This window comes from Psittacula echo (genome assembly GCF_963264785.1).
Source record: "Psittacula echo genome assembly, chromosome: 5".
Lineage (NCBI taxonomy): Eukaryota > Metazoa > Chordata > Aves > Psittaciformes > Psittacidae > Psittacula > Psittacula echo.
Window position 1 is genome coordinate 51,410,015 of NC_137739.1, and position 18,897 is coordinate 51,428,911.

Consider the following 18,897-nt stretch of genomic DNA (forward strand, 5'->3'; position numbering starts at 1 on the left):
ATTCAGGAATTAAAACTTAAGTAATATAATTTCATCTTACAGTAAATGGCATCACATAGGCACCACACATTCATTCATTAAGTTTTGATTAGAGTCATGCTGTGTAAAACAGTTATTTTCCTTGCCTAGTACGTTTGTCTATCAACATTCACTTAATAGCAATAATCCCTAGAGAACAGGACAGAATGAAAGCTCCTTTTACAAGAAAAGGATGAGATCTCCTCCTTTCAATCCCTTTGTGAAGTAGAGATACTACTTATGCCAATGTTGACCCAATATCCACTTTTACATGACAGCAGCTCCAAATAGCGCAAAGCAATTGAACTCCCGTCCCACCCATCCCCCAGGAGAGGGCTACTCCAGTTCTAATCCAAAAGACTTCAATGCTGCATCTGCTGCCTAACCTTGACAAGGTCCACTCAGCCCAAAACTCATTTCCAGTGCTGCTGGCTACTCAACCTTCCTAACCAGAAATAATAGAAGACAATGGAAAATACAGTCCCACAGAAAAATTCACGTGAGGTCTGGACAAAGAGTATTTTGCATTGTAAGTGCTAAGTATCCAATTAATGTTTTAGTGCAACCTTTGCATCAGCCTACAAAGAAAAATATTCTGCCAGTAAAGTAGTAATTTGGAAAAAAAATACGTAGCGGTGACAATACTTATATGCCTATTAGCACAATACTTCAGTTACAATTACAGATGGCAGAATTCCAGCAACTCAGTAACTTGTTTCTCTAACTAAACATATTAAAAGCCAGTGTTGCCTATATAGGCTTCAAAAGACTGAAGAGACTTTTTTTTCATCTGTCAATCAGTACATTTTCAACAGGTCAATTTTGATAATTATGACTTGATGAAATATTGAAGAGTTTTTCCAAAATGCTGTTCACTGACACACATGAAACCATCATAGCCATCAACACTATGACACTGACTGCAGCTTGAGAGAAACTATTACTTGTTTAAAAACAGAAAGAAGTAAAAAATACTAGCTACTGTTATGTCCTATTATGTAGTCTTCAACTGATACTACATTTTAAGTTTTACCATAGCCTTCAACAAGTCTGGGGGAAGGAATAAATGACATGGCAAATTTGCTTTTGAATTCAAAGAACTTTTGAAGTCTGTTTCCCATTTAGCTCTCCAACGACAAACAATATTTTTATTTGCAAACATACTGCTTCATAATCAGACATTTTGTGCTTTTGAGGGTCCCTCAAAATAAAATCTACTGAAATTTAATAAGTTCCTTCAAAAATAAAGCAGTACCTTTCCAACATAAATTTTTCAATACTTTCTGCACCCCTCCACAATCTAACATATAAGGAAAGATTTAAAGAAAAAATTTAATCTAGTGTCCAAATATAACTTTACTTTAAACATGAGGTCATCTAAACATCTGTCTCCAATATATCCCTAGGGATTTAAATCAAAAGTCTGCTAAACATGTACAATCATTTTGAAAATAAATAACAGAACAAATTTAGTCTTGATTATGATTATCATGCTTTTTAAAAGGAAACATTTATTCTAATAAGAAAAATCTGAACTAATTTAAACTTTATGGACATTAACTTAGAAGAGTTTCATACTCTAAATAAGACATTGCTTTCCATTTGGTCTAGTCGCTAACAGCATTCATTGTTTTATACTTGCAGAAAGCGCATATGTTTTCTTCCTCCCTTTTAGAAATGAGTAATCAATAAAGCTGTATTTTTTGTGTTAAGTAGTATAATTTTTCAGAAAGCAGAAAAGTTTGATGACAAATCAGCAAAAGAGATTGATTTCTTTCCTTTTTGCCATCCAGACAAAATGATGATTTTGCCATCATCATATTTCACACTAAGGAAGAATATGCCACCATGAGCATATTGCATCTCTATACTTATTTTCTTCACTGCTTAATAAAAACACAGTAAGAGGCAGTTTTAAGCACGAACTGTCTCATTATACAGTCAGCCATTACAGCACTACTGTGGATGATTTTCTGGCAAAGAACAGCCACATACCCAGATCAGCAAGTGCCTACATGGAGTTCGACATGAACCAAGGAACAACAAAAGGTGAAGGAGGATGGGAGCGACGTACTGGGAGTGAGAATCCCAGCAAGATAAGAAGGAGCTGGAATTTACTGAGTTGCTAAATTGAGGACTGTTGGAAAACTTTGAAGGTCAGGTTCTCACACCTGTGCTTAACCAATTATATGTTAGTTGTTTAGGGCCTCACAGATATGTATCCAATCACAATGTGCCAAGTTAGTGAAAACAACTTTAAGAAATAGTATATAAAGAGTTAGTTTTCTAGAATAAATGGCTTTGTCTGATCACATTGATCTCCGACTGAGTCCCTTCCGTGACACACTACTATGTAAAATTTTTACTAACAGGTATAATGAGTAAGTAGCAGTGATGTCTGCCTACCTAATCTGACAGCCCCAATCCCATCCAGAATCCTAATCCCATTTAGAAGACAATGAAGCTCCTATCCATACAACATAATACTTTAAAACCCCCATTGCTTTGGCTCTATAACCACCGACCTGGAAATAAGTGAAGAGCAGGACTCTACAAGCTGGAAAAGACATCAAATATCATAATAGCCATAATAGTTAAATTTCATTTCTGTGTCTATGGTTATGGCAGTCAGAAACATCATTTGGGGTTTTTTACCATGCCTGTCATCTTTTATGAAGTTCAGTATGCTATCTGGTATCAGCTGAAAAAATAAAGGTAAGCAATATTTATAATACATTCAAAACATAAATTAATTTTGAAAATTGAGCCTCTAACTAATATTAAGAAATATGGGTTGGTAATAGAAAAATAAGTAAAACTTAACTCTATTGCAAAACCACTCAGAATTACCTCTAAGAAGTAGAAAAATAGTGTTAAGAATTTTCTCAAACTGAAAGTACTACTAAGACTCTCCTTTTGCTTTCAGTCCTGTTGATCTTTCAGAACACCAGCCACACATCAGTACACTTCAGTATAATAAAAACAGCAAAAGTCCCAGGAAAGTAAGATAACACCCTGAACTGGGAAATGATCCATTGACTACAAACTGAAAGACGACCCATAAACTATGCTTCCTGCCAAAAAAATTGGCAGATTGAAAAGGATGCAGAGGAAAAGCAAAAGCAGCTGTTAACAGTGTAGTTCAATGACTGAAAAGCAGATCTAAAGGCCAATTATTCCTGTGTTTCCTTCCCCACTGTACGGGTGGGACTTCTCAACAACATTCAGACTCTCTCAGATATAACTATATTTTCTCGTCAGAAAATCACCACTATAGACGATTGAAGCCTTAGATGTTTCAAATGCTGGTGAAATTATATTTAATTGCAATGAGGCCTCAGGACAAGGCAAGCTGCAGGAAAAATGTCAGGTACTTATCCTGCAACTATTCAAGCTTTCAACACAATCAAAGCAGCTGACTTGCATTACAAACTTCCAGTACAGAAGCTACTATTTTATAATGACTGATACTTAACACTGTCTTGCATAAATGATAATAAGGCATCAGAGCATGAGAGCTTCCAATTATAAAAAAACCAGTATTGATTTATTTTATCCATCAATAGGACCAGTGATAGTTTGCATAGGCAGCAAATGCCAATTCATCTTCCCAGAGGGGAAAAAAAATAAATTGTGTATTTTCTACTTCAGTTGAAGCAGAACAGATTTAAGGTCTTTATGATCAAGATGCAGACACTTGAAAGTGCTTAGAGGCATCCCTGTAAAGGCACTATTGTTAGTTCTCTCCATTCATTGCAATACTGATTTTCAAGACTTCCAGGTTCCAGGAGTCACATCACTACCTGAAAAGGTAGAGGGTTTTCTCCTACTTGCCTTCAGCTCTTTTAGCACTTTTAATTCATACCAATCCTAATCATAATACTTAGGCCAGTCTGAGTAGTTTAGGTTAATATATCAATTTTTCAGAGAGAATTTCAGAGTCAATCTTGTAACTAATGAGTTCTTCTGGTCTCAGTGGTATTATTTTGAGTGTCTACTACCCTGCTAGCTTGAAACAGAAAATTAACATGCATAAGAAAGAATGTTTACAAGCGTATAAGAAGAACATCCAAGGTAGTGTCACAGAAATAGAGCTACAGTTAAAGCAGAATTTGTAATATCACAGACAATAATTACAGATGTCCTGCAGAGAAATAACCAGAATCAGTTTTCATTTTCTGTCCTAGAATGCTGCCACAGAAATACATGTACTGCTACCAAGAAAGCATGCTTTGTTTCTATATATTAGAATTTTGTTATTACATAACTAGCCTTTGTGGTATGATGAGTTAACATGGATTGGACTGTCTGTCCCTAAGCACAACTGATGAAACAATAAATACAGTAATGTAAAAGTTTTCTTTACCCCAATATAATCTTTGCTTACAGAGGTTGTATCAACTTCTCTAAAATACCTCTAAAGACAAAGCATTTTTGCCTATAAACTTTACAACAGGCATGCTTTTATATGTATAATACATACTATTCTATAATATTCTTTATGCTGGAAATCTGACAACAAAATATTTAGAGTTGCAACAAAATATTTAGTTTATTCTGAAGAAGTACAGATCCTTAAGCTTTGCTGTAGGTCCTATTCCTGCCAGCACTTGAAAGAAGTTAACATAGGCTTACAGCAGCATGTAACAGCAGTCTTCACTTTGTTTATAAATGGTCAATGAGAGTTTGAAGAGATTTCTTCAATATCACAAAAACTATGCTACAATTGAAATAGTCAAGACAAAGTCTTTGCTGTGTAGAAATCAGCAGCTAGTTGAACAGTGATTCCACTGGGCCAGGTGTTTTCCCAAGTTTTCTGATTTATACGTGGTATCTTAGCCTTAAGACCATCTTTTGACCTTTACCAGTGATGCGTCACCATTTACAATTCTGTGGCTGACTCAAGGAAAATCAAAACTAGTGTCATTGGTTTTGCAGTACATATACGAAATCAGAATTCATTATCTGTTTTTATCTAAGATTTGCTTTCACATATTATCATCAAAAATTATATAAGCTAATCTCACCTGCAACAGCTTCAACATGCTTTTTCATTCATTCTCCAACCACATTTATCATCTTATTGTAGTACTACACTGCCATCTTGTGGGTAATACAGAAAATCAGGATAAGTAATTTTATTAGTCCTTAGTTTCTGAAGTTTGGGGTTGGTTGTTTAGTCAATTTTTATTTTATTTGGGGGCTTTTATGTTTGGCTTTTATGTTTGGTGTTTTTTTTGGCGTTTTCTTTTTTTGGGGGGGAAGTTTGATTTTGTTTGTTTGTTTGTTTTTGGGGTTTTGTTGTTTTTTTGTTTGTTTGTTTGTGGTTTTTTGGTTGTTTTTTTTGTTTGGGTTTTGTTGTTGGTTTTTTTTTTTTTAACCACAAACTTGTTACACTAAAAACAGAAAATGTATAACATTACTCAAGCCCCTTAGGTTTACCGTATACATAAAATCTTAAGGATAAGTGTCTTATTGCACGCCCATGAAATATTCTGTGCACCAGAAGTTTTGTCCCCGTTGGCTAACATGCCAGAATAAATAAAACTCAGCCAACTACTTGCTTTTCCCAGTGTTTCTCTTGGAACAAAGACATAATGGGACTGATGAGTTTGCTGCAGGATGCTCTAACCAACAGTGAGTATCAGAGCAGGACACCACCACAGAAAGTGGCAATTTCTGAGTTCAGACTGAAAAAATCTTGATGCCAAGGTCCCAGTTTCTACAGAAAGTACTAAGCGTAAACCAGGTGTCACGACATGTTATGAAAAGTCTTGGTTTTTTTTGGTTTTTGTCAATATTATATAAACACGTAAGAATTACTTCGCATCTTAACCCTCATATAAAAGCTACAACATTTTAAAAAAACACATAGCTTGAAACACATTTAAGAGTTCCAAATGGGTGTTCATAACTTTTTAGTATGCTGCAACGACCTGATCCAGTTCACCTTAAACACTGCATACAGAGGTTTTCAATTGTTTCATTTAAACTAAAACTTTATTGTAAAAATATCATTTCTTCAAATTACTAAACTGAAAATTTAGAGGAATTTTGCTAGTTGCCAGCTTTTCATATTCATCACAGCATCTGAAAACCTGTAAGGAATTCATTACTTTACACTAAAATTAAACAAGGTTTTCTTAGGCAACCTCGCAGTCCTTTTATTTAGGGAAGACATATAAGAAGCAAACAGTCCAATTTGTCTTTCAGATTAAGTGGTGAATTTTCACCATTATCAGCTGGTAGAAAAGGGGAGGCTCAGAGACTGGAAACTGTTATTTACAGAACTCAAGTTTGACGTGCTGTAGTAGGTGGGAAGATACTCTTAATTTCCACAGAGGAATGTTCACAAGGTAACTGCAACTGGTTAATTACATGGCATTCTGCATACCCCCAGCTAGCTGCTGGCTGCACTGGTCTGCAGCATGGAGGTACATTCTCATGGGATGAAAAATATCATTTTATCTTGTTTTTAAGTACCCAGGAGACCAAAGGCAGCAATTTGACCATGATGACCTCACACTAGCATCAGTTTTTGTTAGCTTCCTTAGTGACTGTTCCTTATCACAGTAACCCACTGAAGTCAAAGTGTCCCAAATACCGTACTCCCTTTCTGAACTGTTTAACAATGAAAGCAATAGTGGTTGCATAGACCTTGAAAAGGTATTTTACATTTTCTTTTTCGCACATTTCATTAAACACACCACAGAGGGGATGGCTGTCTGCGCAAAGACATTCAAATCTTTCCCAGTCTTAACTTCCTGACAGTTACTATGTCCTCCCCATCCCTGGGAACACACTTGAGAAGGTTCAGGATATCCAATGCCTCAGTTTACACACAATCTACTTTTGGTCTTCTTTGGTCTCTTTGGTCTCTCACCTAACGTTCTCCTGACCACACTGCCAACCAAGCAACTCCCCTCCAAAGCTCTAAGTACAACACCAGGTAGCACACTATCAATTTCTCAACCTAGCAGAGAAAATAGGCTTCACTGGCACAAACAAGTTCAAAGCCCTTGGAGTACCTGAACTTGTAGGATGTTTCCTTGAAACTAATACTATTTAACTGCTTCTCATCCTTCACTTTTTAATCTAAACAGTTTTTGTTGATCCAAAATGCCAAATACAGGCAGCGAAAGAGAGTGAGCATATACTGTTGTCTTAGGTAATATTTCAGCCTTAAGAGACTTCAGAAAGAGGAAGATTTAAGCACTTTAAAATATTATGGTTTCAAGTCAAGATAGCTGGCTATTTAGCTAGTTGAAATTACTTAGGAGCAGTAAGTGAGTAATTTAGTAACATGTCATGAAACAATAAACACTGTAATGTCAATTGCACGGCTTAAAAAGCAAGAAAAAAAAGCACTTAATATAGGACACTCATCCTAACTTAAATTCCCAGAAAAATGGCAGCAAAATAATCAAAACAAATCAGCTAAACACCTGGGGGAGGGAGAATGAATCAATTCTCCTTCTGTTTAAAGTGCTTCCGCTATATGGAGTATTGTGTACAGTTCTGGTGTTCTCAACATGAAAAGGACATGGAACTGTTGAAACAAGTCCAGAGGAGGGCCACAAGGATGATCAGGGGACTGGAGCACCTCCCGTATGGAGACAGGCTGAGAAAGTTGGGGCTGTTCAGCCTGGAGAAGAGAAGGCTGCGTGGAGACCTCATAGCAGCCTTCCAGTATCTGAAGGGGGGCTATAGGGATGCTGGGGAGGGACTATTCATCAGGGACTGTAGTGACAGGACAAGGGGTAACGGGTTCAAACTAAACGGGAAGTTTAGCTTGGGTATAAGGAAGAAATTCTTTACTGTAAGGGTGGTGAGGCACTGGAATGGGTTGCCCAGGGAGGCTGTGAATGCTCCATCCTTGGCGGTGTTCAAGGCCAGGTTGGATGAAGCCTTGGGTGTCATGGTTTAGTGTGAGGTGTCCCTGCCCATGGCAGGGGGGTTGGAACTAGATGATCTGAAGGTCCTTTCCAACCCTAACTATTCTATGATTCTATTCTATGTATCACACTCCTCTCATTCACAGGGACCAAATAACCTGAAGTGTTTCACAGAGTATACTGGCTACCATACACTGTAATGATATTTGTCTGCCTAATGCCTCTAGTGATGGCAATTCCAAACACTGTTTTTAATACTGTATTTGCATCTGACAGCCTTACTCTATTGGCTTACCTGCTTATCGATGTGGTTTAAAGGAGTTGCTGCTATGCAGGATATTGAACTTCGCTTATTCCTGAATTAAAACACCTTTCAAAAGAAAAGGTTTGGACTTTCAAAGGAGCTTAAGATAATTAGACTCTCAAATCCTATTAGATTTCAATGAAGCTGGAAACCTAACTCTTAAAAAAAAAAAAAAATTGAAGCCAAGAGGTCCAGAAAGGAGGTAGAAACCCTGCGTTTTCATGAAAACATGAAGAAAAAGAGGAAAAAGTCCACCTCTGGTTATCTTAATTTTTTTAAAGCTCTTTTTATTCTATCTCTCCCATATATGAGAGAGCCAATAGACCATGTTCATGTATTAAATGGAACTAGAAAAAAAGAAACGCTTAATTACAGTGGAAAAATACTTAAAGATGAGTTCAGTATTAAAGATTTGAAAAAGTCATATAGATATGTTAAATAAACTCTTCAAAATTTTAATCTCAAAATTAAAAATATTTATATATTTATTTTCACATGTATGGAAGAAAGAGGTGATCATACAAACTAAATAGAAATGAAATTATGTTACCTGTGATTTCAGCTAACTGTCGCCATCTGCAGCCTTTGTTTCCTACTTACAGAAAAACAAGAACACACTTATACCAAGCAGCAGCACCCTAGAAGTTTTCGGGTAGCTATATTCAGCTACTTCCCTTCACTCAGGCAGGGGTTATCCATGCAATTGTTTTGATTACATTTGCACTTCATCATTCAAACTGACTCAAGACTCTGTTGTAACACAAGGATGTCTCAGCAAATCAACCTGGGTATCACACAACGTACTTTGCAATATTCAGTTCCTCTCCATGAGGACAGAAATGTCCATTGCCTTTGTATGCAACAATTCCTGCCTTTTCCACACAGGCAGACAAACCAAGGTTTTTTTAAGTCCTTGGGAATTAGCGAAACAATTCTTCCTGTAACTTGAACCCTGCATTGACTGAACTTCTCAACTACCCTTTTAAAGAATTGCTGTAACTCTAAGGAAATCAATTAGAGATTCTCAAGTTGTTCTTTCCACAGTGATTCTTAGTTTAAATTTTATTTTCTGTTTACTTTCTCCTATAAATTCCACACATGCCTTGGTTTACTAATTAACCACTAGAGAAAAGGAGTATGCCTGCAATTCACTGTACTAGAAGGGATGAAACTTACTAACAAAGTGCCACAATTACATTTCAGTCTTGTTCTTCAGTATTGTCGCGCACCCAGGCAAGCAAAAAAAACCAAGTATTCTCAATCATGCTATTAACTTCCATTCAGAAATCTGAAAAATGCGAGCAAACTGAATGCCAGCAGAAAGAACATAAGCCAAGATCAAGTAAGACTTCGATGAGATTTAAGATTGAGTACATGTTCAGGAAGCAGAGCTTTCAATATGAAGTCAAATTATGCACCACGTGGAAGCAGATGGACCTCTTGCCGCAGACATGAAGTATGCACAAGGTCCTGTCATGCTTGAGATTTACCATTCAATTACAGCAGAGAGCCATTCAAGTTTATCTTTCCCTTAGAAATTGTATGTTTAAATGTTTTCCTTTGTTGTAAAGGAATACTTTAATTTCTCTTTCCTTCAGCACGCCAGTATCCTCCATTTTATCGGTCCTGTAGACTAGAGGTCATGCTTGATTTCTTTCTTTCTCCTTCCCCTGTCTTTATTAAGTCCATGAACAAGTCCTGTCATCTTCCATAAAGCTTAAAAAATCCCTTTCTTCCTGTTCTGACAGCTCTGGCTTATCTCTAATCATTTTGCACTTGACCTAGCAGAATCACTTATCAGATCCTTTTGCATCAGACATGCAGATGCTAAATAACCTCTCATTTTAGCTACACAGACAATATTTCTTACCTTTTAATAACACACATTCTGCTGTGCAGCTCATTCCTCTACTACCTTGCTACTTTCCTATCATTGTTTTGTCAGAGAAACCAACTTTCTGCATCTTCCTTACAAACGCCTTCATACATTCCTTGTGCTTAACTGTATGAGTTAAGATGATCAGAACTTCTTAAAAATCTAAATATTAGTTCACCACAATTTCTTATTTTTTTTATCTTCTAAATAATAGGCTCTGGTACAGGCAGCAAAGCCACTCAAGGATATCTGGGACATTCACATGACGCCAGTAAATATAACAAAGCACTATGTCCTTCTGCAGAGGCAGCCAAAAGCAATACAGGTTGTCTAAAGTGATACTGGGAAACTAAGGTCTGTCAATCAAAGCCCACACTAGGATGAAATACAACACTCAAGTACACTCTCAACAACTCATTTCTCCATCCTTTTCTTCATGTTTCCACCTTTTCTATGTTGGATCCACACTTGCCTGAGAAATTTAACCTTTAGACTGTAGATCTCAAAGCTACGGATTTCCTCTTCTATCTTCTCAACAAATCACCAAGAAAACCACCACTGAGGTTTCAGCATCTGCGAAGCAAGTTTTCAAGCTTGAGCCATTTCCCTTTAATCCCACTTTAAGTCAGACATTCACTAATCCATCTAGTACAGTGTTAGTGTTGTTCAGACTTAAAGAACAATCCTTCCTGGTTTATTTCAAAACCAATAAGTAGGAATTTCTGTACAGATTTAAGGTTGGTTAGTGATGGAGCTAAGGAACCTGCCTGAAACAAGACTACGCAAAAAGATGCAAGCATCTTATGCCTCTGCACCAGATTCAACAGACATCCCACATTATACCTTAAAAAAGTGCTAGGCACAGATCAGTTGTCTTCTTAAACTGAAAATTCTTTCACCTTAACATCTATGCCTACCAGATCAGCAAATAGTTTTCATGCTGTCTTTTCCCTACACCACCAAACACACTTTTCTCAATTCTAGCCCTTCTGTAAAACTTTGCCCTTTATCTAAGACAGTATTCTTTCCAGTGTGTTATCAAAACTGTCTGTCCTTCTAAGAAGAAAGCCTGTAAACAGTCTACTGCCAGAGAATGGAAAGATACTAAGTTAGATCAATCTGAATCATCAAGGCACAGGCCCACTGCTATGGGCAGATAAATATGTCATCTTGCAAAACATCTGGCAGCAAAACAACTCATTATCCCTTCATGTATGAAAGGCCTTCAACGGGCTAGTACAGATTAAAGCCTCCCTTTCTCTCCTAAGGGAAGGGGGTGGTACCAAGCATAATCTAAAAAAGCTTTAGAGTTTCCACAGCTGCAGGAGCTAAACATAGTCATACAATACACTGCAAGGGACAGGACAGCACATCTCTGCTTCTGCTGTGAAACCTCTGTATCAAAGCAGAATGCTGAAAACAAAGGACATGCAGTCATGAGCATGAAAGGGAAGCACTCAAATATATGTTGGTGGCAGGAATATATAAAAGTGGAATTAGGAGCAGCAGGGGAACTAGAGGGAACAGAACACGCAGCATTATGGCCATGCAGGACTCACCCACAGGAGAATTTTGCTTGCACACATTACACTGAAGCATTACATAAGACACAGCACATTACTGTGCAGCTTTCCTGTCATGTAAAACATGGCAAACAGCATTTGGACCCCAAAAGAGACACTAAAGAACACATAAGAACACATGGCATAGCTGAAATGCTCACAGGATTTACATACGTACACTGGAAGAGCAGGATATTTTGTAAATGTTGCCTGCACTGCAAGCTGACTTAAATGTTTCAGATACAGGAAGCAAACAAAAAATTGACTAGTAATACTTTCATTGCTAAACAGATGCATACCGTTTTGACACTTATAGTTCCAAATACAAATAACGTGATGAATCAGTAAAAAAGTTTTAAAACACAGAAACGCGTTTCCACTGTAGCCCTGCGTGGGTTCCTCCACAAGACAGCAGCGGGGAGCGCACAGGGGACACATCCGAAACAGAGAAGGCGCCAGAGGCTGCTGGGGCAGCTCCGAGCATGCTCCGAGTAAGGAAACTGGCACCCATCGAAGGGGACACCGCTCACTGTTACCGTTGGAGGGGGCCCGCCTGCCCCCATTATCATCCGAGGGGCTGTACCGTGTGTTTAACGGAGATACACCGCAGGCCCGGGAAGGGTCCCCTCACCCCCGCGGGGTGCCGAGCACCATCACACCAGCTACCGCCGCGTCGCACCCGCCCCCAGGACCCCCGGGGCACATCGGGGGTCCGCCCGCCCGCGCCGCTCGGCGGAGGAGGTGCTGCAACTGAACCAGGCCGTTTCACGCCGCTGCTCCTGAGCTTCAGGAGAGCGCGGGGGGGCGGGCGGCGGCGGGCGGCGGCGGGACCGCCTTCACCTCAGCTTGGCGGAGCGCCGGCTAGGGCCGGGCAGACCCTCCCCGCCCAGGGGGAACGCACCGCTTACCCGCCGAGCCTCCGGCGACGACTTGGTGAGAGGCCTCCTGCAGAAAGCTCCCGGGTTTCCGAGCCATCCCCGCTGGCTCGCTGGTGCCGCAGCGAGAAACAACCAGCGCCTGGAGAACGGCTGCAGAGCTGGGGCCGGCTCCGTGCTGGGCGGGTGGGAGAAGAGCAGGGGGGGAGGCGGGAGCCGCGGTTATCTGCGGGGAAAGGGGGGGCAGCGGCAATGCCGGGCGGGGCGGGAGCGCGGGTCAGGCCTCCACATGCGGTCGCGCAGCGGCCTTTAGCCGCCGGCGGGCATAGGGCAGCCCCGGGCTCGCAGCTTGCTGGTGATGACGGCAGAGATAGGGCTCTGGGATCGCTTCTAGCCGGGAAACCGATAGCCTGCCTCTCTCGGGCAGAGCTGGGACGGGAGACAGGCTCTGGCGGCCTCTCCGTGAGCTTATGGGGGAAGGCCTGTCACCTCCTCAGGTTTGTGCCGTGTACTTCTGGCTTTGCGGTTGGTGCCATACAGCGCACACTTGAAGTCCTACTCCCCACTGCTGCCTGGACCCAGCTAACACCCGCAGCTCCTCTGGCACTCTTTCTAGGAAGGGTCGGTGGTACCACTTTGTCTCAGTGGCTCTCTTTCTGTGCTTTTAAAACCTTCAGGCTTTGGTTCCAACTCTTTGGTGTTCAAAGGACACAGATATTTTGTCCTTTGGAGAGTGGCTGTTGCATGTGTTATGCAGATCTGTTGGCCCATTTTAGTAAACGAAACAGTGCCGGGGAATGGGCTTGAGTGCTGGCACACAGTCAGTGTCATTGCTAACAGTCTCCAGCATTGTTTCCACCAAGGCCACACCGTACTTTTCCACAAGGTTCGAGGGTTTAGTTGGGGACAGCATGGGCACATCCCCAGAGGCAGCATCATTAGAGGGGAAGACAGTTCAAGCCATATGAATACAGAACACACAAGGACATTTATTGTCAGAGCCAGAGAATGGGCACAGATCCTTTGTGTTTACTAGTACAGACAGTCTTTTTGACTTAGAGCCAGATTCAAAATGGCACTCAGGTTAATAAACTACAACTTAAGCACTTAATCAACAACTGAATACCTAAATGTTTATGTGGATTTGGAACCTGTAAAAGTTGGAAACAGATGCAGTGTTGTATGTGGTGTTTTATTTTCCCTGCTGTATCACTGACCTTGTTGTACTAGTCAAACTCCTGGGCTTGCTGTAAAGACTTTCCTTGTCTCCACTTCTCTTGCCCCTAACTTTGAATAGCACTGTGGTTTCTTGTACTCTTCTCTGTTTCCTCCTTTTGCATGTAGGCCACAGCCTCTGGCACTGCTGACTTTTCTTGCCTCAAGGGAAGGCTTGTCCACTCTGAGCTCAACCTTTGCTTCTTTGCTAGCAATCAGGGGTACAAGCTCAATTACATTGTTTTGAGGGAGAAAACAAAACTATGGTTGATCTCAAGGGCATGTTTATTAGAGTTAAGAAGATGGATTTAAGGAAATGCCTCTTGAATAAGGTGCTACAATGTCTGTTTAAGCAGTCACATGGATAATTTGGGTTTAATTTTTTTTCTTTCTTGTCAATGGCCCTACAGTGTTAACACAGACAAGAATATTCATTTTGAATGAGAAATCCTTCACAGTATTTTCAAAGCAATTCTGAATTCTGTGTGTGATCTTGAGCATCTTGAAGTGGAAATAGGGAGCTAGATTTACTGGCATCTCTTCAAATGAGCAGGAAAAGAAAGGTAGTTTTTACATCCTTATTTTTCAACTTCTTTCCCCTAAAAGAAGAGACAGACTGTTGTTACCTTACAAGGGCATCAGTTTATGCTAAGTACAAAGCATAAATTGTAACTAGGTGCATTTATGCATCCTGCAGCACAGCTACCAAAGGCAAATGTTGGTACCTAGTTCTTTCTCTATTCCTTAAGAAGCATATTGTTACATGTTTCATATGTCTGAACAGTGCATTTATGCTGCGTTTTCCATGTCTGAGATAGGTATTTAACTGCAGTCTGCTGTCTAGATACATTTTAGTTTAGTAAGATAGATGCTAATTTAAAACCTTTGTGATAGTGACTTTAAGATAAAATCTTAGGCACAGTGAATCCTAGGCACACCAGAGGCATTGTGCTAAAATCGGGATTTCATGAGTGTGTGTCTAGGAATAGACTCAAAGAGAATAGAGTCAAAGAGAATATGTGCTGGTTTTCCTTGCCCTCCGGTTGTGAAAAAGTACCTTTAAAGTACAAGAGAAATATGCATTTTGGTTTTTAATAATACCATGTTTTCCTCAAGGAGAAGAGTTGAGGAAGTAGTCCACTGGAAAGAAAGGCACATATTTACTATAAAAGTGAAAATGGACATGCCTAAAGTTCATAGACAGGGAAAAAATAGTTTTCCAGCATTTGGTGGATGGAGTTTGCATAACCAAAGAGATTAATTAGTAAATGAGAAAATATATGTAAATAAAAGGGGAAATATATTTTAGATTGGGATTAAAATGCCATTATTTATTTAATGGAGGCAGAAAGCAGTGCAGTTTGTTTGATAGTATTGTGAAAAACAGAGTTCTCAGATCACAGCTCCCTGGATTGGATATATGGAAATACAAAGGTTATTGTTTGACTGAGGGAAAGGATCTGGAAATACATTAAGCAAAATCATGAAAACCTATCAGAAACAAGAAGATTCAACTCATTTAACCATCCTCCTTATTAACTAGGAAAGAACTTTTTTTTTTTTCTACCAGCAAAATCCCAATGCTTTTCACATGAGGAACATTTTGAGCAGGAAAGATCCTTCAACAGGCTACAAGTGGGCTTTGTGTGCAAGGTTCTGAAACTGCAATGTTTTCATCCCCCTCACAGACTTGTCTGGGAATCATTTCTCAGACCTTTCCAAAACATGTTTTCCTGTTTTGAGAACAGATTGCAGGCGCCGTAGTATTTGGAAGCCAAAACTTTGTAAAAGTATCTTTAGGAAAGTATTTTCATGAAGTTGTAATACTGTTCTGATATGTTGGTTTATGGAGTGTCTGCAAGTATTTTGTGACAGTTCAGCAACAAATGTTGCTAACTGAATAAAGATTCCAAGCTTGAAAGAAAATGTAGCCTCTAGTAACTTAGAACAAAGATTAGAGAAAACCACCTTTATTTCTGCTTCACCAGAAATGTATGAGAACACAGGAAATATACAGAGAAGTGTTGATAAAGTGTTAAAAGACCAAGACCCAATTGCAGAAAGGTATAACATTCGGTTATGTAATTTGCATGCATCAGCAAATAAACAGTAACTTGAATTCTTTGATCTGTGCAAGAGCAAAGTGGGGATTGCTGTGGGAATACAGAGTAACTCCCTTAAATGAATAAATTTTAAGTGTGCTGACCTTTAATTAATTAAAATCTCAACTTCGGTGTTTCATTAACATTTGCCTTAGTTCCCCTGGTTTGGCTCTTTTAGACTACTGCTCAATAAATACAGCAGGATCATCAAGTCTCCAGTGTTCTGTATCATCAAAAAGCAGATGCTGAAACATCACTACCTTTTTGTTCCAGAGATGCAGGTCTCTCCATGCATCTAGTGTTGAAGTGTGCTTGCCTCAGTAGTTCAACAGTAAAGAGAATTTGGAATTGATCAGAAGGTGCAGAAACTGGTTGGTCAGATTTGTTTCCTGCAGAAGATGTCATTGCAACAAAAGGGAAGTTTATGTTAAAAAAAAAGATTGTTCAGAGTGCATAGAATTTACATAGAATTGTGTTTACACAACAGCAGAACACCTGCTCCTTAAAAAAGTAAACTCTGCTATTATTAGGAGACTATTAAGTTTGTCTCACAATACTGAAACCCCGAAGCTATTCACCTCAACACAAGTAATTCTCCTGCTGGAAGTCTTTCTTTTTATGTGACATACTTCCCTTACCCTCTGTCTGCTCCCCCGCGAAGGGCCCTCTTCCCGGTGTGCAGGTTTCCTAAAGCACTTCTAGGCTTAGTCTCATTTCCATATGGCCTCTTCCCAAACCACTGCATGTGCGCCACGACATACGCCTCCTTAACGGCCCTGGCAGGATTTGTGTCTCCCTTTGAGATTACTGTCTCCCCTCGTGGGGAATGCCGTTCCGTGCCAGCCTGGGCAGCACCCCAGTGCTAGCCCCCGAAAAGGAAACAACTTCTCCCGGTGCGAAGGAAGCGCGGCCGCAAACCAGCTCCGAGCTCCCGCACTCCGCACTCCCCGTTCCCCGGTGCCGCCCTCGCCGCCGCGGTCGGCCTCTCTCAGCTTCTCCCGCCCGCTGGGCGGTGCTACCCCACGCGCCACGCATACCGGCCGCGCCGCCCCGGAGCAGCGCCGCCCCGGAGCAGAGCCCCCCCGTCGCTGAGCGCTCCCGCCCATCCTCGCGCTCCGGCCGCAGGGTCCGCCCGCTCTTGGGCTTTGTTGTGGAGGCGGCGGCGCAGGGCCGCCCGCGCGCCGGCAGTGGGGGAGGAGCGCGCAGGTAACGGGGTGGCGGGGCCCTTCCCGCGGTGGCCGCGGCTGCTTCGGGGCGCTCGAGTTTGAATTTGCCCCGTCCCTTGCGGCGCGGTTTGGCGGCCGCGCTCGCAGGTGTCGCTGTGCCCTCACCGTTTCCCCGTAGGCAAGAGGCCCTGCCCGGTCTTCGCCGCCTGGGCCGGGCTGTGGCTCCACGTAGGGGCTGCCAGACCCTTGGTTGCGTTCCTGCTACAACCCCGTGCCCTGCGGCCGCCGGGCAACCCCAGCTTTCCCGACCTACGGGCCGCTGTGCAGCGGGAGAGGCGGGGAAGCACGTTTTCCGTGCGGGGATGAGCGTTTTGTAGTATCAGGGTCGGTCAGGTCAGCCGGGAGGGCAGGGGCAGACCGTCTGCCGCCTCCCCGGAGCGGGGGCAGCGCTGGAAAGGTTGCCTGGAAAACTCGAGGTGAAACCTGGCCCGAACAGAACTCAGGAGGTGGGTGCTGGGTCTTCTGTGTTGTGTGGTAGCTCTGGTTTTATTTTTAAGTAGACAAACTGTAGTCGTTCATGTCAAGGTCTTTCAGGTGTATGAGGTGTGTGAGACTGAGCTGCCTATAGTAGTGAGGTACCATCAGCATGATGGCTACAAGCTCTTCTGCCCATCAGCGATTCAGGGATCAGCACTGACTTCAGGCTCTTAAAAGTGATGATATTGTCTTGCCCCTCCAGCTAAGGAAAAGTTACTGCAGTTCTAGTTGCAGTAAGGAAAGTGAACGGAGGGACTGGAAGGTAAAGTTATGTAAAGGGTTTGAGAAAGTAGGGACAGCTGCTGGTGCAAGTGTTGGGGAAGGAGGTAGAGTTTTGAAACTATGCAGTCACTGTTGCATCTGATCACTGATGGGAGTGACACCATTATGAGAGAGATTATGGCCCTCCTAGGACTTGGTATATCTGCCTGTGGAGAGGACATATGGTAGCAGAATGTCTGTTTTTCCCTCCTGGCCATTTCTTCACTAGTCTTAGATGTTTTGTCTGTTTTCCTTCTAAATACTTCAACTGATGACTCTCAGGTCAAACTAGTAGATCTTGTAGTCAGGAAAATTACGTACTGTCTTAGATTTAGTAAATGATACCTTATTGTTGACGTTTGTATATACCCTTTGTTTGGAGCTATAACAGGTTTTCATATAGTGATACCGCAAGTTCTTTAGAACCTGATTGCTATTAGTTTGTAATTGTCAGGCTTCCTGTTTCTCTTGCAGTAAGACAAACCCAAGTGCATTGTGTTACTGGCAGAAATAGGAGTACAGTGCTCATGCCCACATATAGATTTTTTTGCAGTTTGTGATGGTTTTAGTTTTTGAGTGTGCCTAGGTTAATAAAAACATAAGGAAGTTTTCAGAGCTTGCAGGAAGGATTTGGGGGAGGAGAGAAAATATGGGTTTGGTAATTCTATGTGGAAGGAGTCATTAAATTATTCACTAGAATTGAAAGCAAGAAGATACACCTGAGCTGAGGGTGAAGGGGGAGAGAGTCCTGCCTATTTATCACAGTGTAAAATCAGTCATGAAAACCTGGGGCATATCCTAGGGGATTTTTTTTGCTACCTAATCTTTGTTTTGAAACTTAAAAATAAAAAACAACAAAACTTTTAAAACAACCAACCAAACCTTCTGGGCTGAAGTCTATTAACAGATTTAACTACAGGGTAATGTTGCAACTGGCAGATATTTCTGAAAGTACAATTGCTGGCTATTGTCTTTTCCTTTTAAAGGAAAATGGTTTTGAAGGGGTATAGAAACAGTACCAAACCTTTATTTGTAGAACAGATACAGCTATGGAAAGAACTGATGCGTATACTAATTTGTTAAAAT

General features: G+C 41.0%; 1 protein-coding gene and 1 long non-coding RNA gene across 2 annotated transcripts in view; both read right to left on the bottom strand.

Annotated features, from left to right (window-relative positions):
• SLC25A21 (solute carrier family 25 member 21) overlaps positions 1 to 12,630 on the bottom strand; it is a gene marked incomplete at both ends in the record, with an annotated part of 266,466 nt that extends 253,836 nt beyond the window's left edge. Inside the window, one exon of the mRNA XM_080619849.1 lies at positions 12,564 to 12,630. Coding sequence (XP_080475975.1) covers positions 12,564 to 12,630 — 67 coding nt within the window. The remainder of the gene's footprint in view (positions 1 to 12,563) is intronic.
• Positions 12,631 to 13,847: 1,217 nt separating this feature from the next.
• On the bottom strand, positions 13,848 to 16,817 carry LOC308222231. The gene is made up of 3 exons (XR_013957096.1): positions 16,486 to 16,817; positions 16,108 to 16,236; positions 13,848 to 14,344 (listed from the first exon to the last, which is right to left on the bottom strand). It is a non-coding gene; the product is annotated as an uncharacterized lncRNA (long non-coding RNA).
• Between the last annotated feature and the right edge of the window lie 2,080 nt (positions 16,818 to 18,897).